The sequence below is a fragment of the Arvicanthis niloticus genome, chromosome 18, assembly GCF_011762505.2.
Source record: "Arvicanthis niloticus isolate mArvNil1 chromosome 18, mArvNil1.pat.X, whole genome shotgun sequence".
Taxonomy (NCBI): Eukaryota; Metazoa; Chordata; class Mammalia; order Rodentia; family Muridae; genus Arvicanthis; species Arvicanthis niloticus.
Window position 1 is genome coordinate 45,244,256 of NC_047675.1, and position 26,908 is coordinate 45,271,163.

The following is a 26,908-nucleotide window of genomic DNA, read 5'->3' on the forward strand; positions in this document are numbered from 1 at the left end:
CCCCCTAATCAGGTGTCTTGAGTCTGAGTCACTTGCCCAAGTCTGTGTCTTGCTCTGCCTTCAGGGCAACTAGCGCCCACGAGTGGAGGAGGGGAAGAAGGGACTCGGGAAGGATCGGCCGGCAGAGGGCGCTCGGGGCTCGCCGGACACTAGTACCACAGGGGGAGGGGACGGGGGTCAGCGAGACCCTGTCGGGGATGGGGGCACAATCTCGGGGGCCCTCACCCTCCTCCACATCTGCCCTAAGCCCCGCGTGAACGAAGCCATCCCCCTCTGTGGCCGTGCCAGGGTCCGGTCTCCAGGCCCCGCGCTCCCGCGGGCAGTCCCCTGCCTCCGCTCTTGGCCGCCGGGGTGGGGGTGGCGGGCGCGGAGCACGTGGCTCGGGGTCCGGGGAGCCCCCCCACCCCCGGCACTGGCGGTCCCCGCGGTGTCCGGGCCGCGGGGCCGGCGGCGGGAGCGGCGCGCGCGGGCGGGCGCGGGCGGGCGCGGGCAGGGGGCGCGCGGGGGCGCGGCCGGGCGGGGGTCGGCGGGCGAGATGTGCGAGCGGGCGGCGCGCCTGTGCAGGGCCGGCGCGCACAGGCTGCTCCGGGAGCCGCCGCCGCAGGGCCGCGCGCTGGGCGGGCTGCTGCGCTGGGTGGGCGCCAGGATGGGGGAACCCCGCGCACCGCTCGTCCCCGACATCCCCACCGCGGACCCCGGCCCCGGGCCCGCCGCACCGCGAGGGGGCACAGCCGTCATCCTGGACGTGAGTACGCGCGCAGGACCCTCCGCTCAGCGCGGCTGGGTGCCAGTCCGCACCGGGGACCCAAAGACCCTCTCCACCATTCGCTCCCTGCCCGTTCCCGCATCCCTGCATCCTATAGACGAGACCCTCCTTGGCGCGGGGACCCCGAGCGCAAGCCCCAACTCTAATTGCTGCCGAGGCGCCTGTCCCCCAGCCTAGACCGCGCGATCCTCGCCATCCCTCCATCCACTTTATGTCATCTTCACATCCCACATCCCATAGATGGGACCCCTTCTTCCCGCAGGGACACCCCTCCAAGTCCCCAACTCCACCCGGACTGTATGATTCTCACTTCCATCCTCTTCCTCCCCTTCCTTGCATCCCCATATCCCATAGCCTGGGACCTCCTCCGTGTGGGGACCTCCAGCGCGAGCCCTCCCACCACCCCACTGCGGCCAAGGCTTGGGTTCGCACCCAGAACGAAGACCCTCTCCTCAGTCACCTCCCCCCACGTTCCCGCTTCCACTAATTCCGTAGCACGAACCCACCCAACTCCCCTTCCATCGCGGCTGGGGCGCCTGTCCCCACTGGAACCGCAAGACCCTCTTCATCTCCTCCCTTCGCATTCCCGCATCCCCCGCATCCAATAGCGTGATCCCTCAGAGCTGCTGTGAGTCTGGTCGCTATTCCCTGCTTCTGGTCCTAACTAAATCCTCACTTGAGTCCTTATGACTGGGACAAGAGCTGGGGACCGCCAGCCCCCTCCTCTTTATCCCGGATTCTTCTCTGCACTGATGATACTTCTCTGAGACCAGCCACACACACAGCCCCTATCCACCGAGGCTCTCTTCTCTGCGGAGGAAGTTGAGCCCACTTTGCGAGTGAAGGCCCTTCCCCACCTCCTCCCTTTCCATAGAGTCAGTTTTATTGCCTGGACTTAGGGGTCCTCACCCCCCAGCTCCACCCTGAGCATCTGTCCTCCTTCACTCTCTTCCTGTCCTTTCCCCCTGACTCTTGGACCCCAGACTCACTCCTCACCCCACCTAGTTCCTCATGCACCACACCGCTCTCCCCACCCCCACCCCTGCAGAGTGGGGGTGACATATAGGCAGAAAGGGTCGGTGGTCTGTGGAGGGGATGGAACTGATCCCAGGGGTGTCTGTACATGTTATGGGGTTCTGAAAAATCAGGGTATTTTTGAGTGTGTGCATGAGTTCATGTGGAGTGTGTGTGTGTGCGCGCGCGCCACACACCCCTACAAGTGTCAAGGGACTAGAACCCTATCCCCCACTTTGCTTCCCTTGCTACATCTCAGAACTTGTGGATGTGTCTGGGCAGGAGGGCTTTTGGAAATGGGCGTTCTAGTACCTCTCGGAACACACAAGCAAGAGATGCATGCACACACACACAAACACACAGATGTGCACACACACAGCAGGATCCAGGCAGAGTCCAGAGTAGAGGTGGCAGCTTGCCCTCTTTCAGGGAAGTCTTGCTCAGCCCCTCCTCTGCACTTGGTGTTGTGTGCTGGCTGAGCCTCTTCTTTCCCCTGTGAGGTGGGGTAAGGAGTAGAGGGAAAATGTCACTCATGCTGGCTCTGGGAGCCAATCTACCTGGTGTCATTTGAGGTCACACCAACCTAGTCATTTCGACACCCAGGCCCCTTGAGGTCAGTGGGTACCCAGAGAGCACACAGTCCCCTTGTCCAGTTGCTTATGGGCTGCAGGTGAGCAGAGCCATCTGTCCTTTGTCTCAGGGAGAATGGCACATCTTGTCTGGCTTAGCAGATCCCTGACAGACTTCGTCTAGGAAAACGGGGGGAGTTGGAGGACCTGGTCATGGTGTAGGCTGACTTCTTCTTCTGGATAGGGGAGCCAATTCCTCCAGGGCCCTGGGACCATCTCAGACCTTACAGTGCTGGGACATCAGCCCCACAGGGAATTGGTTAAAAGACAATCCTGATTGTCCAGGAGTGGGTCAGGAGTGGGTCCAGGATTGGACATCAAATCCCCTTTCTTATGAGTTGGGAGGTCTTTAGCAGATACCTTGGTCTGTCGGGAGCTGCTGGTCCACCTGCCTGGGTTATGGCCTGGGTGGAGCGGCTCTTGGAAGTGCCCTGCAATTATTAGAACGGCCTCTTGGCCCCAAGCACCCAGCACCCACCATTCAACTGACCTTAAGGGATTCAAATGTCTGCAAAGCAGAGAATGACTTTGTCTCAAAGTGCAGGTCCCAGATTAGGAGTGTTCCCCATCCCATCTCTGCTAGTTGCAACCAGAACATCCCTGCCTGCCTCTCCCCCATCCCATAATGACGCAATACTTCTTGTGGGCTGATCTTGTCACCAGGTTTCACGATCACCTCCTTCAGAAGTAACCCAGGCAAGCCAGGGCAAGAGGAGGTGGGTCCTGGAAACTGTAGGAAGGCGTGGAGCTCCCTTGTGGGCTTCTGAGCATGGCTGGGTGCAGCTGTGTACTCAGAGACGGAGGATGAGTGTGCGTACACCTGCCGAGATGCATGTGGGTGTGTGTGAGTGTGTAGCACGAATGTGTGTGTCTGTCAGCAGCCGTGGGCAGGCCGGCGGCAGTGCAGTGGGAGAGGGGTTGATAGTTTATGCAGGGTGGGGAGGGTCTCAGCCTGCTGCACTCTCTCCGCCCTGGGTCCTAGCCATGAGGTCTCCTGGGGAAGTTTGGACTTCCAAGCTTCCCCCAAGCTGCTCCTGGGAGAGAGATCTCAGCTGGGTTCTGAGGCTGCTCGGGGCACCTGCCCAGGCTCATCTCAGGACTGACTCCAGCCCTCCTCTCTCCAGATTTTCCGTCGTGCGGATAAAAATGGTGAGTTCCCTTCCAGGTGCTCCGCTGCCCACATTCTCCCTGTCCCGATGCTTCATGGGAAACAGCTAGCGGTGGGGACACGGACAACTATGGTCCTGGAGGTGAAGAGCACAAGAAGTCCAGAGGCCAAGTCCTGTTACTGTTCTGTGCCTCAGTTTCCCCTTCTGTAAGCTGAAGCGGTAACAACTGTCCTTTGTTGCTCTGAGCTTTGGGGCAAGGTAAAGAGATGTATGTGGGTGACCTACAACATTGCAAAAGAGAACCAGAGACTAGCGTGCTCATCCAAGAAGGAAGTACTGATGAGACCCCTGCCTGTCACCTGCCCCGAGGCCCTTCCCAAGTGGGCTTCAATTCAAGGTGGCTCTGGCCTTGTCCAGCTCCTGTGTCCTTCCTAGGAGCTGTGGTTAACTGTCCCATGTGGTTGTGGGGTAGCTCCCCAAAGGGAGCTCTTTGGGGTATGAAAGGGCAGGGGAACAGGCTTGGGCTGGGATCATTGCAGAGGAGTATCGCCCTCTTTGGGCCTGTCCCCGGGATGATATGCATCTTCCCAAGGCCTTCCGGTGAAGGCAGATCTACCTGCAGATTGCACACACAACACAGGGATGCACGAAAATCAAACAGTACCGAAGATGTGCTAGCACCGTGCAGCGCCTGCACTCCCCAGGGAAAGAGGCCTGGCCCCACCACCAGCACAGGTCACAGGAATGTCAGCTTCAGCTTGCAGTGAGCATTAGATTGCACACTCCTAACCCCCACCACTCCCACAGGTTGGGTGTTTGGACTTGTCTTCTCAGTGAGGTCATTGTGCCCCAATTCACAGGAGGGCCTCTGTCGACGTACGCAAGATGCCTTCCATCATGAGAGCAAGGCTGTGTGTCTCTGGGAGGCTCTCATGATAAAGACTAGTTTGGATGTGGTGGACATGAGGTAGCTAATCTCCAAGGAAAGGCTAGTATGAGAGGCCCGGGTATCACCCTGGAAGACTGCCATTGATGTTTAAAGAAGGGTGAGGACCAGCCAACCTTCCCACCCAGGGATGTGAGGCTCACAGGCTCCTGCTATTTAAAAGGTCATGGTGGCAGGCTGGGCCTCTGCTCATTAGTAACACCACCTGCAAACAGCCCCCGCTTGGGTCATTGGCAGAAATGATGAAACTGCAGGATAACTTGTCTTCTCTAATTGGACCAGAAGCCAAGTGGAAGATATTTTCCTCTTAATAGCTCATCTGTGCTCATTAGGCCTGTGGTTAGCACCCAAGGAAAATGTCAGAAGGCTTGTGATCAGAGAATCGGCAGACCCTGTCTTTCAGCTCCCTGTTCTCTCTGGATACAGAGGACACTGAGGTACCATCCATGAGAAGCAGGTGGAAGCAGTCAAGAGGGAAGCTGGGCCTGGTGTTGGCACACCCCATGCTGTGGCTGGGACAGACATGACTAATCTATTACAGCACACATTCTTGGAGCCTAGCATTGGCCTCAGCTTTTCCATGCAGCCCGGCTACTCCGTGAAAGATGAAGCCACTGACTACCCCTCACCAAAAGAGTAGGGAACTGTGCTGGCACCTACCATGTGGCAAGAGTCCTGCTCTAGGCTAGGTTGAAGGTCTGAGCTCAGACTACTGTTGCCTTGAGGAAGGATGGAATCGAGGAACTATTCTCAGACTATCCCAGAGCTGGGACCTCGGGCCAGGGTTGAGCGTGATCCCTATAGGCTATAGGTGTCAGGTTAAGCGTGTTACTTAGTGTCTGTGTCAGATGACTGAGGGAAGAGCAGAAGGGGTGATTGTCTGGTGGAGACCATGAAGGTGTTTGTCTGCTCCCCAGAAACCAGCTTCTGTTGCCTCCGATGGTTTGGATTACCTGTCAGTAGGCCTCAGGCTGACAACAGGGAGTTTGTCAGCTGAGGCAGTCAGTGGTGCTGGGGACAGGCTGTGGGCTACCATGTGCTCTTCTCTCTGAGACAAACAGCCACTTGCCTTCTTGCCTGTCCATTGCAGATGACGGGAAGCTGTCCCTGGAGGAATTTCAGCTCTTCTTCGCAGATGGCGTCCTCAATGAGAAGGAGCTAGAGGGTCTCTTCCACACCATCGACTCAGACAACACCGAGTGAGCCTGGGCTACTGTGGGGCACCCTGGGGATGTATGGGCTCCTCCCTTCTCCACAATGCCAGGGTCCCGTTTAAGGGCAAGAGGCCTAAGATTCCCCTGACTCAGTAATCCAAAAGTCAGACCTATTTGGTCCTTACCGTCAAACTGCATGAGCTGTGTGTGTGTGTGCGCGTGTGTGACTGCCACAAAGTTTGTCCTTTCTGAGCCACCAAGAGAGGAGAGTCCCTGGACCTGCTGTAGGATACACAGGACTGATGGGAATTGGCCATGGCCCTGCTTGCTTTCTCACTATTCAGTTCTAATCCCAGTACCACCCCAGGATCTACTGTCTAAGATCCTGTCTCTGTGAACCACCCCCAAACCACCCTGTAATGTGCATGAATCCCAACGCTAGCCTGAACCTTACTTCTGGCATTGAAACAAAATGAAATTTTTCTGCAATCCACTAATGACTTGGACCCGTGGCTCAGTCTCACAGGACTCCTGGCCTCCAGAGCCAGCATAAGTGTGCACTGTCCTTTATCTGGCACTCTTAAATTCTGCCTGGGTGGGCAACAGCCACCTGGTCACCTTCCTCTGCCCCACTGAGGTGCTGAGGACTAAAGTTTCTAGGGGTGCTAGGGCAGGTTGGGTCACTTGGGGGGCCCAGAGACTAGTGGTGGTGTGGGTACACGGTTACTACCAGGCCTGTTTTGCAGTTTTCTAGTAAAGTGGTAACCCAGAGCCGAGGCTGGAGACCTGATGGGGTCTCTCTCTCTCTCTCTCTCTCTCTCTCTCTCTTCTTTATTCCCTTCCCTTCCTCTACAGCCATGTGGACACCAAGGAATTGTGTGGTAGGTACCTGGATTAATGACAGCCAGAGGAGGGCAAACCAGTACGGGCCTGGGTAGGGCTGGTGGGAGGGTCCCAGGGCAAGGGGTGGAATTCTCTGTGACCCCTGACCTTTGCAACCTCCTTCCTCAGATTACTTTGTGGAGCACATGGGAGACTACGAAGATGTCCTCGCCTCCCTGGAGACTTTGAACCACTCAGTCCTGAAGGCCATGGGCTACACTAAGAAGGTCGGTGGGTATGGGTAGTGCCTTCAGGAAGCTAAGACCTGAGTGCCAGTTTATTCTAGGTCTTTCTGATCATTGTTGTTGAAGGGTGTCTGGATTTGTGGTGAAAAATGCTGACCAAGGGCTCTTTAAGGAGCGGAGAGAAGCCACGTACTGAGGGGAGCGCCTTGGTGGATAACCCTGTCCTGTAAGCTGTGCATCAGAGTGTGAGGGTCTTTTCCAGGTCAAGGCTGGTCCTGGAGTGGAAGCTTTGTGAAGCAGGAGTCCCCAAGTCCTTGGCTCCCTGAGGCACAGTGCAGACCTAGGAATCTGGAAGTAGGGATTGCAGGTTTATCTATCTGAACTTGACCTAGGAGTGCAAAAGTGTCTCCTAAGTGGCTGGCCCATATGCAGTAGAGAACACTTAGCCGATCTAGTCAGAGACCAGGTTGAAAGACTGTGGTCCGACTTTCTTTGTCTGGGAAGCAAGAGCATCCATATTCCAGGCCTTGAAGGAACTGAAGGAAGTGGGTCCTCTGAGCTGCTGAGAGCAGGACTGAGGAGATCAATACCAGCTCCCTCACCTTCTCACAGAAAGCCTGTGCCAGGCCCTGCCCACAGCAGGCCGGACGGCCCCTTCTTGCCATGCACCCAAACATTGCTGAGTCTGAACCCCCCCTATACACACACAGACACACACATATAGACACACAAACAGACACACACAGACACACACACAGACACTCACATAGACACACACACATACAGACACAAACAGACACACACACACATACAAACACATATAGACACACAGACACATACACACACAGACAGACACATACACACACACACATACAAACACATACAGACACACAGACACATACACACACAGACAGACACATACACACACACAGACACACACACAAACATACAGACACACAGAGACATACACAGTCATACAGACACACATATAGACACACAGACACACAGATACACAGACACACAGAGACACACACATATAGACATACACACAGACTCACACACACACAGACACACAGAGACACAGACACACACATATAGACACACACAGACTCACACACACAGACACACAGAGACACAGAGACACACACACACACATATAGACACACACAGAGACACAGAGACACACACACATATAGACACACACACACAGACTCACACACACCCTGCCACTGTGGCATTGCACTTGCAAGACTGTTTGCAAGTATTTTAAGACCCTGCAAGAGCCCCTCTTGAAGGCTGTTCATCGTGGCAGTTTTGCTGACAGCCCCGGTGTCCATGGTGGCTGGCGCATTGGCAGGGTGTTCCAGGCAAGGCAGGCCTGTTCTGCTGCTGGCTGCGAGTGGGAGGGGAAGATGGATTGGGTAGCAATCCCTCCTTGACCTCTCCCTCCCATCTAGGAGCAGAGCCCTGTCGTGTAATAAAGCATCAGGTTCTCATTACAGTGGTCCGCCTGCTCTTTGATCGTGGCTCGCAGGAGCAGAACCTCACCCTCCATGAAGGAGAGGGGCTGAACTCCTCCCAGGAGGCTCAGCCCAGCCTTAGCCGTGGTGCCACAGGGACTTTGCATGTGTGGCCTCAGGTGGTCATGGTGGTCCTGGGTGATTGCAGGGCCTGACAATGGCCACTGAGTAGTTCTCTTCTTGGGTATCTCCTAGCTGGCCTGTTTGTAGAAAGGCAGCTGGCTGGTGATCTGTAATGCTTTCTTTGTGCACTGACTAGTTTGTATGTCAACTTGACGTAAGCTACAGTCATCCGAGTTGATCTCGGATCTTCTCAGTTGAGAAGATCCCCCCAACAGATTGGCCTGTGGTGTTTTCTTGACTGATGGCTGATATGAGAAAACCTAGCTCACTTAGGAGTGGGGTGGTGGGGGTGGGGGGGTGGGGGGAGTGCAGTCCTTGGACTGGTGGCCTTAGATGCTATAAGAAAGCTAGCTTGGGGTCCAAGCCTGTGAGCGGCACTCCTTCCTGGCTGCTGCAGGGGCTCCTGCCTTGGGTTTCTGCTCTGACTTCTGTCAGTGCACAGTAATTGAATGTGTAAGCCGAAAGAAACCCTCTCCTCCCCAAGTTGCTTTTGGTCACGGGGTTTCTGCACGGCAGGAGACACCCTAACTAAGGCACCTTTCAGTTCCTGGTGGTAACTGAATTCTGTTACCTCGGTTTCTGTCGCAGTAGCCTCTGTCACGGTTAGCTGGGTTAGCCTCCTGCATGCTGGCTAGCATCTCCTCTGGGGCCTGTGGTACATGGGACATATTCCCCAGAAACTAACGCATCATAATGATACCAGGCCCCGGCTTTTCAAGTACACCCCTACCCCCAGCAGCATCTTTCCACTAATTGCAATATTAATGTCATCTCTTATTTTAGAACCCTCTTCAGTTCAGCCTGTGCAAGGAAAAAAAATGTTTTTGCCTTCCCCTTTGTTCCGTCTTGTCTTGGGCGATGGTGAGAAATCTGCTCAGATGCCTGTGGGGTGTGTGTGTGTGTGTGTGTGTGTGTGATCTGATGACTTTGCCTCAGCCATCGATGGGTGGATTCTATTTTTAGATCCCCTCATATTGAACAGTGCACACTCCGCCATGCATCCGCATCGGAGCGCCATCCTTCATCCCTTACTCGGCTCTGTCACTCACGGAATGCCTTCTCTCTGCATTGGTTGCTGAGGTGGGATAAGAGCCTAGGGAGCAGGTCGTATGGCTGGACATCTTCGGTACGAGTCACCATCCCTGGTACATATGGAAGTGGGTTTTTTTTTTTTCCTATTAAAAAACAAAAATGTGTCTAGAACTCTTGGGTCAAAGGACTGAAAGGGTAGGGACCCTTGTCTTTTATTATTTTATATGTGAGGGGTGGACATCTGTGTGCCATGTCTGTGCCCGGAGTCCACAGAAGCCAGAAGAGGACATTGAATCGCCCGGAAGGGAGTCACAGATGGTTGTGAGCCATCATAGGGGTGCTGGGAATCGAACCCCAGGTCTTCTGTCAGAGTTCTTAACCACTGAGCCGCGGCTGCAGCCCCTGTCACAGGTGGTTTGCGGCCTGAAGTTAATCATTTCCTTTCGGTGTGTTTCCCTTTCTGTTTAACAAGCCTGGACACGTTCCCTTTCATGACTGGTTAACATGCATGGCATCTTCTTATGATTCTTTTAAAGTCTAAACTGTTCTTTGACCAAGGCAAACACTTTCTGCAGAAAAGAATAAAAAGTCCTTAGGCAGTTGTGAAGTCAAGGGGAGGGGGGTGGGGGGCTGTCACAGTTTCAGAACACTTCAGAAATGGCCCCATTTCCTCCAAGATTTGTTCCCCCGCTCCCTCTTCTTCCTCCTCCTCTTTTCTTCCTTCCTCTCTTTCTTTCTTTTCCTTCCTTCCTTCCTCTCTTTCTTTCTTTTCATTCCTTCCTTCCTCTCTTTCTTTCTTTTCCTTTCTTTCTCTCTCTCTCTCTCTCTCTCTCTCTCTCTCTCTCTCTCTCTCTCTCTCTCTCTCAAGAAACGGTTTCTCTATGTAGCCCTGGATGTCCTGGAACTCTCTTTGTAGACCAGGCTGGCCTCAAACTCAGAGATCCACCTGCCTCTGTGAGTGCTGAGATTGAAGGCAGGAGCCACCATGCCTGGCCCTTCCTTCTTCTCTTTCATGTTGTTTGTTGACCCCGGGGTCTTACTTTGTAGACCAGGCTGGCCTCTAACTTACCATCCTCTGCTTCAGCTTCTTCAGTCCTGGAGTGTGAGCACGTGACACTTCCAACTATTTCTGACAGTCTTGTCTATTTTGATTAGGTGTTTCTCATACCAGTCCCATACACTTATCTAATATATGTGTTATGTTTTCTAATTTATTCATGCTTCTTCTTATAATTCCTGTCCTCTGTTGGCTTGGGTTCATGGTCATGACCGGTCATTTTTCCCTCATGTGAATGGAGTGCTTTGGTTAATATGAAATTTTGAAATACAAACCATTGGTATGTTCATGGCCACCACAGATGCTACCATGCAGTGTCTTTGTCCCCAGCGTTTTTTGAACCATCTCTTGCATTCACTGTATCATGATAAAGACATGTGACCAGTAAGCTTCCTCCCCCATTGTGTCTTGTGTGGACCCATCTCTTGGCTGCCTGACAATGTCACAGGAGCCTGAGAGGGACATTTGAAGACTGTGGGACATCAGACCCGAAAATAGATGTTGTGTCTTTGTTGGGAAATGCATATGGCTGAAACATACTCTTTAAAAAGACAAAGCTGGTCTCTTCTGTATGTTAGACTGACACCTCTGAGACGTTGCAGCTGGCTTTGGAGAAGTCAAAGAACTCTGTGCCGGTGTGTGTGTGTGTGTGTGTGTGTGTGTGTGTGTGTGCACGTGCACGTGTGCATGCATGCGTGCATTTATGCCTATGTGTGTGCACGTGCAGACGTGTGCATGGGTGTGGGTGTGTTGCTTCTCTCTTTCCACAATCATGGGTGCTGGGGATTGAACTCAGGTTGTCAGGATTGGCTGTAAGTGCCTTTGGCTGCTGAGCCAGCTTGCTGGCCCTTTTCCCTGTTTATGATTTTCCAATGCATCTTTCTTGTGGAACAGCAGAGAGCTAACTTTTCACACTAAATATTATCTTGTTGTTTAATTATTGTTTTCTCGGTATATTTTCATCCATTTTGTTTGATGCACTTAGAGTTTTATTGTTTTTTTTTTTTTTTAATTATTATACCAAATCGTAAGTATTCAGTAAAGCAAAGTTCAGAATACAAACTATGGCGTGCCAGATTCAGGTCACCATTCACCCAGAACCTTGAGGACAGAGATTTTGGTAGATGATATTGGCAACTTTTTAATGTGTGGTTCTTTAACTTCTTTAAAATTTTTTTGCTTTAAGTGCCCTCAAAGGCCAGAAGAGAGTGTCAGGTCCCCTGGAACCAGAATTACAGAGGGTTGTGAAGCACCCTGTAGGTGCTAGGAATCACACCTGGGTTGTCTGAAGAGCAGCCAGTAATCTTAACCACTGAGCCATCTCTCCAGACCCAATATTATTAATATGCTGCCAGAAAATTTTTATTTGCTGACTTTTACCGAATATTTTAACACTTTCCCTGTAATTTTTAAGAGTGTCCATTTGTTTATTTATTTATTTAATTCTTATTTTCAGGTAGGGTCTCACCACAAACCCATAGATGGCCTTGAACTCACAGAGATCTACCTGCCTTTGCTCCCCGTTACTGGGATTATAGGTGTGTCTTAGGGTTTTTATTGCTATGACAAAACACTATGGCCAATAGCAAGTTGGAGGGAAAGGGTTTATTCGGCTCACACTTGCACATCACTGTTCAACACTGAAGGAAGTCAGGACAGGAACTCAAGCAGGACAGGAACCTGGAGGCAGGAGCTGATGCAGAGGCCACGGAGGGGTGCTGCTTCCTGGCTTGCTCCTCATGTCTTGCTCCAACTGCTTTCTTAAGGAACCCAGGACCAGCAGCCCAGGGGTGACTATGCCTACAATGGGCTGGGTCCTCCCCATCAATCACTAATTAAGAAAATGTCCTACAGGTTTGCCAGCAGCCTGATCTTATGGCTTTTTTCTCAGTTGAGGTCGCCTCCTCTCAGGTGACTCGAGCCTGTGCCAAGTTGAGATAGAAGCACAAAGCACAGGGTGTGTGCTACCACACCTGGCTGCGAGTGTCTCTTTAAATACTCCTACTTGGATTTACTAATTTTTCATTTATGACTGGGCATATTAGTTGATTTCTAAGATCTTACTGTTATAAGTATATCCTGTTATATATAAAATACCATGGCTGTCACCCGAGCTTTCAGATCTGCCCCCTCCTTACTCTAGCCTTCAGGAGCAATGATCAGGCGTGGAGGGTTACCGGGCTAAAGACTACGAACAAGAGGCTGGAGAGATGGCTCAGTGGTTACAGATGCTTGCTGCTCTTCCATTCCCTGTTCACAATCCCTTCTGACTCCTGCTTCCTCTTCTGGCCTCCGCAGGCACCTGCTGACACATAAAAATAAGTCTTAAAAAGAATATGGCCGGGCAGTGGTGGCGCACACCTTTAATCCCAGCACTTGGGAGGCAGAGGCAGGTGGATTTCTGAGTTTGAGGCCAGCCTGGTCTACAGAGTGAGTTCCAGGACAGTCAAGGCTATATAGAGAGAAACCCTGTCTTGAAAAACCAAAAACCAAAAACAAAAACAAAAAAACCCAAGTTGGATGTAGTGACACAGACCTGCCATTCTAGCTACTCCCCAGACTGAGGCAGGAGGATTGTTAGGAGTTCCAAGCAAGCCAGAGACCCTGATTCAAAGCAGCTGGCCTGCTTTATATGACAGCTGGGTCCCTGTCCCCAAGGTTAGCGAGGCTCACGTCAGCCTCCGCTCCAGCCCCAAAGGATGTAATAACAGCCTGGCCGCACACGGAGTCCTCAAGTCTCCTTATCTCTTGTCGCGTTTTCTCATTTAAGTTCTATGGGCCTGGCGGTATTGCAGCCGGCCCTGTCGGCCTGATTGAGTGTGATTGCAGAACCTTCTGCTCCGGCTTCTCTCTGCAAAGCCTTTGCTGCTCTGCTGGGGCGCGCCCCAGCTGCCTCTTGTTTAATCAGCTCCGGAATGGTGCCTGCACCCGGGGGAACTGTGGATGCCTTTCTTCATAATGAATGTTCCGTCTCGGCTGACAGTTCTTGTTCTTCCTCCGCCCTGATCTTTCTTCAGCTCTTTCACACTCTTCTTTTTTCATGGTCCGCTCTGCTTCATTGATTATGACTTAGAAGATAAAAAAAAATTCTTCATTTTTATCTTACTTAGTGGCTTCTGAAGCCCGGTGTGGTGACATATACACGTTTACTCTTGGCATTTGGGTGGCAGAGGCAGATGGATCTTTGTGAGTTCGTGGCCAGCCTGGTTTGCATAGCAAGAAGCAGGCTAGTCTGGGCTACACAGTGAGACCCTGTCTCAAAACACACATACACAGAGACACACATACACACAAGCATTCGCACACACACAAGTGCACATACACAAGAAACATCTCTGGAAACATCCTAAATCCCATTCTTAGGCCATTAAAAACATTTCCTGTTCACTTTGGGAATTCCGAGATGGTAAGATAGAATCTCAATGGTTTATTGACTTAATCTGGTCATCGAGATGGCTCAGCTGATCAAGGAGTTTACTGCCAAACCTAAGGACCTGAGTTCAACCCCCAGGACCCACATGGTGAAGGGACAGAACAGATTTCCACAGGTTGTCCTCTGACCAACACACATGCACCATGGCACAAGCTCACACACAAGTCACACACACATGCACACATGTAAGTAAATTAGTTTAAGTGAAGTTAGTGGCTAACAGGTTTCCTTCTTTACCTCTGAAGCCACCGCTCACCGACAGCTCTCCTCTTAGGGGATAACTCCCTGTGACCAAGCATGGATGTTAGAGGAGATTCTTAATGGCTGTAGAACCATCTGGCAAATCTGGGTGTTCTACAGGGCCCTGGGTGGCTCCTGCAAATGGCTTTGTCACAGCACATACGGAACAGCCTTCCTGACCCTTCCCCCAGGAGCTGCTCTCCTGGTTCTTGGAGGAGGAGAAAGGGTACTGTCTCCATCGGCTCCCCCCAGAAGGTGATATCTTTTGAATTCACATTTATTGCATTTAGGGACTGCCTTGTGAGGCCCTGGTCTGATTGTTGTGAACAGATTTCCCACTCCTGTCCTGCCCAGAGCCCACCTTCCTCCTGTGGGTTTAGGGTTCTCTTGTTGTTGTTGTTGTTGGTGGTGGTGGTGGTGGTGGTGGTGGATTTTACTGTGTTCTGTCACCATGCACATCTAGAGGTATTCAGTTGTCAGAGTTCATTGCTCTCTAGGCCATGGGTGGTCAGGTTGTTAGAAAGACAGCTAGAAGATGCTTGTACCTCCGGCTAGGATGTCTTCTCCACCAGGGTGTGCCCACAGTGGCCCGGAGCCAGGCCTCGGGACAGACTGTCCACCCTTTTGTATCCTTGCTGTGCCGCCCCCACTCAAGCTCGCTGTCTCCCCGCATGTTTCCCAATGTGTAATTATTGCTAATTAATTCCCAGTCAGAGTGATGGATAGTTTAATTTGCTTTCCTTGAGAGCCTTGCTTTTCCCTGCTTTGCCAGGGACTGGGCAGCGTTCCAGTGTACAGAGGGAGGGGCGGCTCCAGAGGGGGAAGTCTCTGTGGCTGAGGTCCCGCACCTCTTCCCAGTGCTGCTTACCTCTGCATTCTGTTGACTTCCCTCAGCTTCTCTGCAACCTTCTGTAGAGGCAGGAATCGTGACAAGGGACGTCAGTTCCCGTCTTGCCAGGAAAGTCTCTACCATGCACCAAATGGCAGAGCCTGCAGGAGAACCCCTCGTCTGTCCTCCTCTCTCCAGAGCTTGCTCTTCACCGTGTACACCTGCCCGCCTCTCTGCTTTCTCCCCAATTTCAGAGCACAGGCTTTGGTGGGGGGGATTTCCTGGGGAGCCAGTTAGTCTTCTTGCCTACATAGGTTCTTTTCAGGTAGTTTCTGAATAGCAAGCAGCATGAGGACTCAGGGGCACAAAGAATTTTTCTTATAGAAGAAAGAGGGGAACAGAGGCCATCTCTCTCCTGGTGCTTTCTGCCGACCGCAGCAACCAAAACACCACCACTTGTGATTGACGGCGTTATTACCATCTCCCTTACCGTCATCAACATCCCCATTACCATCATCATAACCAACAACATCACCAGCATCACCATTTATTAACACCACCACCACTTCCCCCCTCCCCCATCAACAATCTCTATTGCTGTCTTTACCATTATCACCACCATCATCATCACCACCACCACCATCATCACCATCACCAGCATCATCACCATCACCAGCACCTCCATTGCCATCCTCACCATCATCAGTTCGCCAACACCACTGTCATCATTATTGCTATCACACTGCTACCACTTTTATACCCAGTATCCTCTCTGGTCACCAGTGATGTAAGATAGTACGGCTGCTCTCTGGGCTTGGAATGAAACCGAAGCTCCACCTTTGGCCTCTGGAGGTGGGGGCCCTGCTTGGTATACCCTGCAGCTTCCAGGGTGCAGGAGGAAGTGCAGGGCCCCACCATGTGTGCCCGGTCCCGAGCCAACTCACATCTAGGTTCTCTCCCGACGCCCTCAGGTGTACGAAGGTGGGAGCAACGTGGACCAGTTTGTGACCCGCTTCCTTCTGAAGGAGACAGCCAATCAGATCCAGTCACTGCTCAGCTCTGTCGAAAGTGCCGTGGAAGCCATCGAAGAACAGACCAGCCAGATCCGGTGTGTCCGTGGGACATATTCGGGGTACTCACGGCAGTCTGACTCTTTGTGCTTCTTGGATCTGGGTACACAAGTTCCTGCCCCTCTCTGTGCACTCTGCAGTTTCCCCAACTGCAATCTGAGGACAAACTTGGGACCTAGCACCCGAGTCACGAGGCTTACATGGGACAGGGCGTGCTTAGGAGAGTATCTGGTATGGGACGTGCACTCCTGAGACCCATAGGTCTTACCATAATTTTCATTCACGAGAAAATGTCCGTCTGCCCGGGTTACTTCTGAACACTGGAAACCAGTTTGGGAAGTGGGATCCGGCTGCAGGTTGGAAAGACAAATGCCACACGCCAGAAGTGGAGTGTCCGAGGGAGGTGTCTTCTTGTCAGGAACCCTGAGGGTCTCCAAGGGCTCCCTTGTTACTTGGAGATCTAGGGAGGCTGACGGAGGTACTGAAGGCAGGGTGGGACAAACTAATACTGACGGGGACTCTGGAGAGGTTTGGAGTTCAAAGTTTTACCCTTTCGTGTACTCTGGCAAGAACCCAGAGGTTTCCCATGGACACTGTGGGTGCTGTGTGGCTGGTGCCTGGTACCTGGACTGGGGTACCTCAGTCTTTCTAGCTAAGAAGGGCCTGCTCAGCTTTGAGCCCCTCCCCCACATCCTGCCTATAGCCAGCTGTGCACACTCCTGTCTGTTCAGAGCAGTAAAGGACAAACAGGACCCACACACAGGTAGGCAGTTGCCGGGAAGCCCATAGCCGTGGACTCGGCTTTCCCCGCGTACAACTTCAGTGTGTCCGGCAGGGAGTCAGTGTGACCAGGATGTTCTTTTTGCTACGGGGTAGGGTTTGAGTGGGTGAAATGTGGTCAGTGAGGACCCCCGTCAGGTAGGGTTGTGAGGGGGGCTCTTAATGACACCCCCTGCCAAATATGTTTGCTCTCAGCACCTGGAAGACTTAGTTCATGACTGCATATGTGGACAGCCTTGGGGTCCCGAGTCTCCAGTGTCAACAGCCACCGTTTGGGGAACAGACAGCTTTCCCTTTATGGATTTATTATCATCGTCATCTTAATCAAACTCGCCCCTTTTCTCCTGCTGCAGACAGATAGCAGCGTTGGGCAATTTACCTGGCTGTCTTCCTACGCTGTGTAGCTATATCTGTGGTTCCACTTGCCTGTCCCCACTGGGAGGGGATAACCCTGGGGTGTCAGTGGAAGGAGAGGGTGGTGTGCCTTGATGGGAAATCTGTTCCACACCCACAGACACCTCACGCTGGCCCACTTATCAAAACACTTTTGGCTCCAGGCCCCGAGATCCCCAGGGCTACCCTGTGTCTCCACCCTGGAACAACCCCCAAGAGTGCTGTGTTCCAGGAAAAGCTTTTATGCAGACCTTGCTGCTTGAGGGCCCTCCCACTCAACCCATCATGGTCCAAGGGACACTGCATTTGTTGTTAGTTTGTACAGATCTTGTGATTGACATTTCATTCCCCCAGCCCTGCTGAGGGAGCTGAGCCTGCTTCCTCAGGACAAGAGAAAGACTTGTTAAAGCTTTCAGGGGTCACAGGAGACAGATTTCAAAATGTACTAAAGGCTTCAGAGGCGGGGTGTGGGGGTGTCAGCTGCACACCCTGTTGGTTGGAAAGTCTTAATTTTGCAAGGCCCCCTTTGTGCATAAGGAATCGACTGTTCACCCTGCAGTTTTTGGAGACCCTGCTGGCTGCCAGTCACTGTTGCTAAGGGGCACAGTATGCCTGCTGAGTCCTGTACATGGAGGAAGGATACGTGTGCAAGAGGGATTGAGGCTGGCTAGGGCCAGGATTCGTTTTTTCTTGCTGCCTTGTTTGGGGATGGGGGTCTGACTGACACAAAACCAAGTCTTCCATCCACGGCACAGTGGCCTCTACTGAGACAGGAAGGGGGAGAAGATAATATGGTGTCTCCTACCTGGGCTCAGCCTGTTCTGGCTGGAAGCTATGAGGTCTGCCAGATAGATGCCTGGCCCAGCTTTACCTCAGCCATGGAGCCTGTGGGGGCACAGGGACCTGGGCTTTAGAGTCTGGCACGGAGCTATGCCGCAGCTGACCACCGGGCTTTAGTCAAATCACCTGCCTCGTGCATGGTTTTTCCTCCTCTAAGAAAATGAAGGCCCCTCTGCCCATCCCGCAGACGTGGGGGCCACAGGGCAGATCCGGGTACATTTTCGGACAAGGTCAATGCTTTGAAAGTGCGCGGTGAAGGCAGTAGAGGTGCCCTCTTCAGCAACTATGTTCCTCCTTCATGCACTGCAGACAGGACCACTGCAAACCCAGTCATGCCGTCAACGAGAGCCGCTACGGAGGCCCCACGCCTCCCTACATCCCCAACCAAAAGCTTGTGGCCCCGGAGCCGGTGAAGAGCCTGCCTGTGGGTGAGAGAGCACCGGTGGGCACTGCCCTCTAAGGGGGATCTAAGTGATCTGCACCGGGGGCCTATCCTGGGGGCTGGGGCTCTGCCCCTTCAGGACGGCCCCGCCCACCGCCAGGGTCTCTCTCTCTCTCTCTCTTTCTTTCTCAGCCACAGGGGAGCCAAAGGAGGAGGGGCTGGAGGGCCAGATAAGCCGGTTGGCAGAGCTGATTGGGAGACTGGAGAACAAGGTAAGGCCGCCCCGCCCCGATCTCACCTTTCTCCCAGCCTTATCCACTTTAGAGCATGCAGGGAAGTTGAGATGTCCTGGTAGGTTGCGGGAAGTAGAGAGCCAGACTGGGGCCATTGATCCCAACGCTGGCTCCAAGACCGGTGGCAAAAAAGCAGGTGAGAGTTGGAGCCAGGGACGATGGTCCAGGGCAGATCTCTAACAGGAAGCTACTGACGACTTAATTAATACATTATGGGAGTGTGTAGCGGATCAGCCTTTACCAGAGACGTTTCTACGGACCGTGTGTGACCCACAGTCCTCTCAAAGGGGCTTGCAGAGGAGTAGGCTCAGGGGTTCCTCTGTTGGAGCTGGGTTTCTGCTGTTTGGTTTTGAGTTAGTGGCTTGCCCTCTCTCTGAGCCTGAACGTCCTGCTCTGGTGACAGGGGAGACAATCAGAACGGCAGTGTTCCTCACCTAAGGCACCGGTGGCTCAGGTTAGAGCCTGCTGTCCCGGTTGGCATCTAACGTTGCCCTGTTTAGCACCCTTTATCAAATTCCCCACACATGCGCCTGCAGGACTCCTACGCACCTGCCTACACCGAGCGACAGGTGTGTCAGAGCCCTGAGTTTGACGTATCTTTTTTTTTTTCCCAGCTTTTCTGTATTTCTTTGGCAATGAGCTCTTGTCCTTAGGGGGGCTTGGGTGTTCATTCTGAGCGACTCATGGGAGGGAACCATAGGCCTTCTCACTGGAAGGCGGTCTGATGGGAGGAGAGGCAATCCAGTCCGGAAATGTATTGCCAGCTGCAGGGCTGTGGCTGAAGAGAGGGTCCCACCACCACCACCACCACCACCACCACCACCACCACCACCCACCCACCCACCCACACACACACACACACACACACACACACACACATCTTTTAAGCTTGCTGCCCCGGATGAGAGCAGCGCGGTGGGGACCTTGTGCCCGGTTGTCATAACAACTCAGTGGGGGCCCCAGGAGGGAGGCGCTTTGAAGCTTATTTTTAGCACCCCGGTCGCCCTAACAACGAGGCTTGCTGGTAACCAGGAGCACCTAGGCGTCCTGGAGATGGGGTGGGGCCCTCCGAGGTCTCTGGTTGGCCTAAGCACAAACACCGGCCAATTCAAGCCTGCTTCAGGCTCCGCCCCCATCTGGCCAAGCACCGCCTCCAACTGTGCTTGCAAGGCAGTGGGCGGATCTGGACCCTGCTTGGGCTCTCCCTCTGACTGTGGAGAGGCTAAAGGGTTCCTGACTGGGCCCGCCCCCCCCCCCCCCCCCGCCTTCCAGGAGCCGCCCTTGTGCCTGTTAAGTGACAAAACCAAAGCTAAACCTGCAAACACATCTTGTCCGCCGGGCACTTTCTTGAGATGTGTGGACAAAAAGTCAGTCAAGCCTGGGGATGTGATTCAGGCGGCAGGCCCTTGTTCAAACGTTTGCGAACCACCCCACCGGCCCACCTGCAGCTGCTTTTTTAAACAGTGGAGCATGTCAGTTGATAGGATAAACAGGCACGGGGCCTGGAGTCATTGGGGTACCCACACTGAAGGAAGAAGAATAGATTTCTTCAGGTAGCGAAGAGACATAGTTTAAACCCAGAACCTACTGTTTAGCCCTCTTGGGGACCCTTTGGGGCCCCGGGGCTCTGTGCTATGATATAATGAGTGAATATCAGTGCTTGGGTGCCAGGTACTGGTGACCCGCAGAAGCTGGCATGGCTTCTGCGTTCCCAGAGCACAGTCAGGCAGCAGCTGGCTCGGGGAGGCTGGAAAATAAGATATATATGGAAAGATTTTGGTTCAGGGCTTTGGGGGAGGTGGCGTGTAGGCCATCCTGTGTAGACCATGGGTTTATGGGGAACTTAGAGATGAGGTCTTAGGGCTCTTATAAAAATCATCATTTAAAACAGTGTCCCGGTTTGGGGGCCCCCGGGGTGCCTGTTACTAAGATTTCCCAGCCACATACCCCAAGTTTATGGGAGCCCATCTTTGTCTCTGAACCTCCCAGTGCTTCAGGGGACCATGAGGAACTCTGCCATTTCCCTGGCTCGCTGGTTCTAGATTCCCCCTCTGAGACTTTTCTGTGTCTGGGAACTAAGTAGCCTGTCTACTAGGCCTGGCCCTGGGAACCTCACTTCCAGCCTGGGAGATCTCAGAACCCCTAGCACACTGGGGTAGGGGCTTTTAACTCTTGGAGTGTGCGGTACCCCATACCCTGAGTGTGGTCTTGGGAGCCTTCTTGGAAGTGGCCTGCATCCCAGGCATCACTGTTTTTTGTTCCAGACCCTCTCATTTGACCTGCAGCAGCGCCTCTCGGATGAAGAAGGTACCAACATGGTGAGGCCCTCTCCACACCTCTCCTCTGATCTGTTCCTTCAGCTCTCTGAGAGTGCTGTAACTCCACGTCTCTGGCCACCCTCTCTGTCCGCCCCTCCTCGAGGGGCATTGTGAGCCGAGGCTCCGGGACTCTGATAAAAAAGTGTTTGGCCTGGCTCCGAGCAAGCATCTGGCCCAGTCATCAGACCATGCATTTGCCAGAAAGGCAGCCTACTGGTCACTTAACCGGCTGTGCCTCTTGCTGGGGGTCCCTACAGCCTTACTACCCTGTTTGTGGGGACCCCACAGGGGCTTTACCCATTTGGGCCTCTCTCACCTTTAGCTGATTTTCACAAGTAAGAATAAAAAGTGTGGTGGGTTTATTTTATTTTGACCTCTCCGAAGCAAGGCGTAGGCTGCCGGGATTGGGACGATGCCTGAGTGGCTGGGGAAGGGCCTGGCACATGTGTTCACGTCCACCTTGGCTCACAGCATCTGCAGCTGGTCCGTCAGGAAATGACCGTGTGTCCCGGGCAACTGAGTGAGTTCCTGGATTCCCTGAGACAGTACCTCAGGAGCACCGCCGAAGAAAGGAACTGCTTCCAGTAAGTAAAGAGCTCCCTGGGGGGGGGGGGGGTAGGGGGGCTTGACGGGGGCATGGGGGAGGCCAAGATCTCTGGCTAGCAGGGAGGGGACATGGCAGAGCCAGCTCTCCCCTTAGGAGAAGGTATATGGCAGGAAAACCGAGAAAGTGGGGGCTCAGCTTCATCCCAGCTATAGGAGGTGGTGGGTAAGTTCACCCCCAGGCCTGGGCTTCCTCAAGCAGGCAGTTTGTTGGGAGGGTAAACAGGATGTTGTGGGGGTTGAAGCCATTCTGGTTCACACTCCTCTCACCCAGTGTGACCACTGTTATAGAACACAGAGTCTGACCCAAGTCAGTACCTGCTTGATTAAAGGGGAGACGAGCTAGCCTCCGGGAGCGGTGTCTTCTAGACTGCAGGTTACCTGACGTTTGTTCGTTCATTACCACTCCTGTCCTGCCTGCTACCCTGGGCAGCTCAGCAAGGCAGAGCAGGGGACTGTGGCCACCAGCAAGGGGTCTGTACATTGCCAATATCAAGAAAGGGTGAAGGTGGTTTGACTGGACAGAGGAATGGGTGAACGGCCTAAGGAGGGCTGCCACAGGCTGTGTGTTGGAATGGTGCCATCAGGAGCCAGGTCGGTCCTGTCTTCTGTGTGAAGGTAGACAGAGAAATAGCAGGGCTACAGGGAGAAGCCACACACTCAGGCGAGGAGGAGAGCCTTGGTTTAGTTGGTCATGCAATGACGGTTCTTTAAGGAAGAGAGGGAAGGGCAACTGTACCATGTAGCCCGGGCACCCATTTTTCTTCACCTGAGCCTTCCTGGTTCTGTCGCCCCCGCCCCCCCCCCCCCCAGTCCTTGAAGGATGGGACCCTGGGATACACCAGTGCACACGGTTTCCTTCTGTTGTCTCCCCCATACCCAAGCCTGCCCTGTTGTGCACCCCTCCCCCCCCCCCAAGTTCCTTCATGAGACTCCATCATCAGCCAGGCGAAGGAAGTCACCAGGCTGGCAGTCATCCTCCTGCGGGAGCCTACACTATTACGGACCCAACTGTTCATGGTAGCCGTTGCTGTGCCTAGAGAGAGACCAGAGCAGGCACCGGCATGGGCTGGCATAGGCTAAGGCTGGCAGGCACGCCCATCCACGCAAGAACCCAGAGCTCTGCACGTGACTCTAGGCTGGCCCATAACAAGCCAACAATGGGGCAGCAGCCAGGTTCCCTTGCAGCCTTCACCCTAAAGAGAGTCCCTCCTTGTGGGGCTCAGGTGCACTTCTGCCGCATGTGAGAAAGAAAGGCATCCAGGGGCCCGGAGGAGCTGGTAGGGACAGGGACTCTATACCAGAGCCCACATGGTCACACCACTGCCCCAGCCCCAGCCCCTCTGAGATGGAGTGACATCCCAGGTCACTCAAGGGACATGGTTGGGATGCAGGTCATTCAGTCTGGGGGCAGTACCTCCCTGAGCTTCAGGTGTCTCTTCTCAGTCTTGGTCTGGGCTTCCTGGGCTTAAGGCCAAAAGACAGGAAAGAGACTAAGGGACAGGCTGTGTGCTTTGGTTTAAAAACCCAGATATTTTGTGTGTAAACATCCCTGTGTGTGTGTAGGTCAGAGGTCAATTTGGGGGGTTCCTAAGATGAGTGGCTAGCTTAGTGTGTGTGTGTGTGTCTGTGTTTATGTACCAGGGGTTGGGGTGTGATATGTTTGTGAGGTCTGTCTTAGTTACGATGAAATTCTATAACCAAAAGCAACCTGGGAAGGAAAGGGTTTTTATTTCATTTGCACTTCAGATCACTGTTCTGAAAGGCAGTCGGAGCAAGAACATGCAGGCAGGCTCGGCCATGGAGGGTGCTGCTCACTGTTTGTCCCCCATGGCCTGCTCAGCCTGCTTTCTTATAGAACCCAGGACCACCAGCCTGGGGATGACACACCCACCATGAGCTGGGCCCTCCCACATCAATCACCGATAAAGAAAATGCCCTACAGGCTTGCATACAGCCTTCTGGAAGCATTTTCTTAATTGAGGCTCCCTTCTTTCAGATGACTCTGGCTTACGACATAAAAACCTAGCCAGCACAAGGTCAGAGGACAACTTCCAGGAGTTGGTTCTCTCCTCGGCTGTGTAGGTCCTGGGAATGAAACTCAGGCTATGGGGCTATGTTTCAAGCTCCTTTACCCAAGGGGCCATCTTCCTGGCCCCAACATTGTTTTCTCGAGACAGGATCTTTAGTTTTGTTCACATGGACCCTAGGGTTGAGCTTCGGTCTCAGTCATGTGCAGACTGAGCCATCTCCTCTCAGAACCAAGCATTTTAAATACATCTTTAAAACCCCTGCTCTCATTGTGGGTCATGGTGCTGAGCCAGAGGTCCCGGATGCTGCTCTGAGTTACAGTGGTCTCTGATGTCTCCAGCTCCCATTGCCCTGTGGAAGACCAGCGGGAAGAGAGGCTGAGGGCTGTGGTGTGTGTGCAATGAGCCACACGTGTGCTTGTCACTTCCCCGCAGTGTCACCGCGGTGAGGATGGCAGACGGCCTAACCTTTGTCATCTATGAGTTCTGGGAGACAGAGGAGGAGTGGAAGAGGTTGGTGCAGCCTGTCCCTACCCTATGCCAAGGGGTGGGGCTATGGTAAGGTGGGGCTGACTGTCTCTAGGCTCCTGTTTCTTGACCCCGAGGACTGTCAGAGAGGGTGGGGAGGACATCGAAGAGCAGAGGCTTCCGGGCAAGCTTCCTTTCCTGGCCAGCTTGTGTCTTTCACCCAGAGGCAGCCGGGTTCTGAGATACTGAGACCCCCGACCCAGGCTGTCCATATGTCACCGTACATGTAAACCTCTGCTCTAAGGACTAACTCAGTTTCCCACAGCCTCCCTGCCTGTGTCATCAGGCGCTGGGTCCTGGAGCCTTGCTGTCAGTAAAGCTGCCGAGTGTCATGGGGCTGGCCAGCCACAGGGCTACTGCGCTGGTTTAGAGCACTAAGTGAGCCCAGGCACCTCGCTCACCTCCCCAGACGGAGCCACAGTGCTGCAGAGGTTTCTAGTTTCCCATGTACAACCCAACACACAACAAGGACAGAGGAGGGTCATGTTTGCCCATGTTCTTCCCTGCAGTGAATACTCAGGGCCAGGAGACTAAAAGAGTAAATACAGAGGGCCGGCTCTCAGACACAGGGACTTGTCTCCTAGGGCTGCAATGTTGTCCCCTGCTGCTACAGCTCATCAGGAGGGGAAAGGCCAGGGCTACAGGTCTAATCCTGTTCCCATGGACAGGCTGGAGGCAAAGGCTTCCTGGATGGATGCTCACAAGGTCACAGCCTCTCCCCCAGGCAGCAGAACTAGACCTGGACCCATACCTAGAGCTCCCCTCATCCCCACCTCCAAGACACCCTCCTGGACTAATCTGTGTTCCTGGCTTGCAGGCACCTGCAGAGCCCCGTGTGCAAGGCCTTCCGACACGTCAAGGTTGACACGCTGAGCCAGCCTGAGGCACTCTCCCAGATCTCCGTGCCAGGTAGAGAGGGCCCTGGGGACAGAACCCATGGGGGTGGGGTACCCCAGATCTCTAATCAACACCAGCCTCGGAGAAGGGCCTCCCAGGACTACTTGGGGGACTGCTTGCTCACCTGGTACTATCAGAAATCCTGGCCCACATGCAAGCTCCTGACCCAAGGTTTGGTGTGTGTAGACAGGGACACCAGTGGGTATACATGGGGGCTCACCCGAGCACCGCAGACCTCTCTGTAGGGCCTGAGGGAGCAGCATGGTCCCAAAGCCTGGCCTGGAGTAGTCTGCCCCAGGCTCTACCCCAGGCATCCTAGCCTCAGTGGAAGGGCCCTTGAGATCCATAAGCCCAGCCAATGACCACATTTCTCTTTCCCCTGCTTACAGCTGCCTGGTGCACCTCCGGCCGAGACTGACCCCTCCCTGTTAAGAAGCCCTACTACCACCCACTGCCCCTTCTTGTAAAGGGCAATACCCCTTTTCTAGAGACTTTGGTAAACAGCTGTCTTTTCAATATACTAATCAAAGGACTTGTATTTCCCCTACTGTGGCACAGAGGAGGCCCTTCCCCTGGCATCCCCACCTCTGACTCAACCTGGCAGAGTACTCCCGTGATGCTGGGGAGGCCAAAGTTAGTAGGGTTGGCTTCCCACCCCAGCCAGCCTCTGGTGTCCCTGACTCTTAATAGCCAAGACCCAGCAGGGCCCACCTCAGGTGGCCAGGCCTGCTCCTCTACTTCTGTCCTCTTTGATGGCCCGCTACCTAGTAGGAGCTGTGACCCTGTAGTACCCATCCTAGGCTTGTGTAGAGCCCAGGTCCCCAGCACCACGCTAGGTCCACAGCTACCAAATAAAGTCTGGTTAGGAACAGTGCGTGTCATGTCTCTGTCCCTTTCCCAGCTTGGGGGAGGGTAGTTGGGAATGCCCTTGTGAGCAGCACAGAGCCAGGGTGGCTCTTAGCTGTCCCTTAGCCTCAGAGTTTCTAGTGGTGAGTGGAGCTGTGCTGGGGTAGGTATCTTTGTTAGTATTCCGTCTAAACTCCACCCCCACAGTTACCTGGCAACAGCCAGGTGGGCCTGGCCCACTATAAAAGGGGCTGCTTGTTGGGCAGTGGTGGCACGCCTTTAATCCCAGCACTTGGGAGGCAGAGGCAGGCAGATTTCTGAGTTCGAGGCCAGCCTGGTCTACAGAGTGAGTTCCAGGACAGCCAGGGCTACACAGAGAAACCCTGTCTCAAAAAAACAAAAGAAAAAAAAAAAAAAAAAAAAAAGGAGGGTGGCTGCCCCCTCCTCTCTCTTAATCTTTTGCTCTCTTGCCTCTAGCTTCTCTGTCCCCTCTCCCCTCCCCATTCCCTTCCCCCTCTCTCCACATGGTCATGGCTGGCCTCTGCTTCTCCGTCTCTCTCTCTGTCTCTCTCTCTGCTCCTGGCTCCCCTCCCCATGCCCTGAATAAACTCTATTCTATACTATACTGATGTGTGTCTGGTCCCTCAGGGGGAAGAGATGCCTCGGCATGGGCCCGCTGAGACATCCCCTTCCCCCATACCTCACCACACACCCACTGAAGATACTCTCTTTATCTCTCTATCTTTTTATAAATACTTCAATCTTGACAAGCAAGTCTGTGCGGTGCCTGGGCCACCTCAACTGTAGCAGCTCACAGGAAGGGTACAGTGGGACAGGCGGGGTCGTTCGAAGGTTGGCAGCAGAGGGCATCAACAGAAGTCAGTAAAGAAGGGCCAGGCCCCGGGGGACACAACTGCATGTGACCAAAGGGAGTCTGGAGGATGGCCGACCCTTAATGCCACCCTCCATAGATGGGGCCTCAGCCTAAACTGAAGCATCGTTACCACAG

At 53.6% G+C, this 26,908-nt stretch overlaps 2 protein-coding genes across 11 annotated transcripts in view; one reads left to right on the forward strand and one right to left on the reverse strand.

Moving 5' to 3' along the window:
- Nucleotides 1–530: 530 nt before the first annotated feature.
- On the forward strand, nt 531–25,924 carry Necab2 (N-terminal EF-hand calcium binding protein 2). Of its 6 annotated transcripts, none has more exons than XR_013104932.1 (13): nt 531–745; nt 3,534–3,558; nt 5,555–5,663; nt 6,474–6,499; nt 6,630–6,727; nt 15,891–16,051; nt 18,312–18,430; nt 18,577–18,656; nt 20,942–20,995; nt 21,467–21,579; nt 24,064–24,861; nt 24,974–25,065; nt 25,443–25,924. XR_013104932.1 is itself a non-coding variant. In XM_076915953.1 (13 exons), the coding sequence occupies exons 1-13, from the start codon at nt 536–538 to the stop codon at nt 25,469–25,471; spliced, it is 1,194 nt and encodes a 397-aa protein (XP_076772068.1). In that variant the 5' UTR covers nt 531–535; the 3' UTR covers nt 25,472–25,924. The 6 variants fall into 6 exon arrangements, 5 of the variants coding, with proteins under 5 accessions (XP_076772068.1, XP_034378502.1, XP_076772066.1 ...); XM_076915953.1 differs by having other exon boundaries at nt 24,064–24,141; XM_034522611.2 differs by having other exon boundaries at nt 15,891–16,027; nt 24,064–24,141.
- Slc38a8 (solute carrier family 38 member 8) overlaps nt 23,311–26,908 on the reverse strand; it is a 30,628-nt gene continuing 27,030 nt past the window's right edge. For 3 of the 5 annotated variants that reach the window (XM_034522965.2, XM_034522963.2, XM_076915956.1), the window contains exon 13: nt 23,311–23,980. The gene's annotated coding sequence lies outside the window, so the exon portion shown is untranslated. Of the gene's footprint in view, nt 24,687–26,908 lie in introns of all 5 variants that reach the window. The other 2 variants (XM_076915958.1, XM_076915955.1) reach the window with 2 other exon arrangements.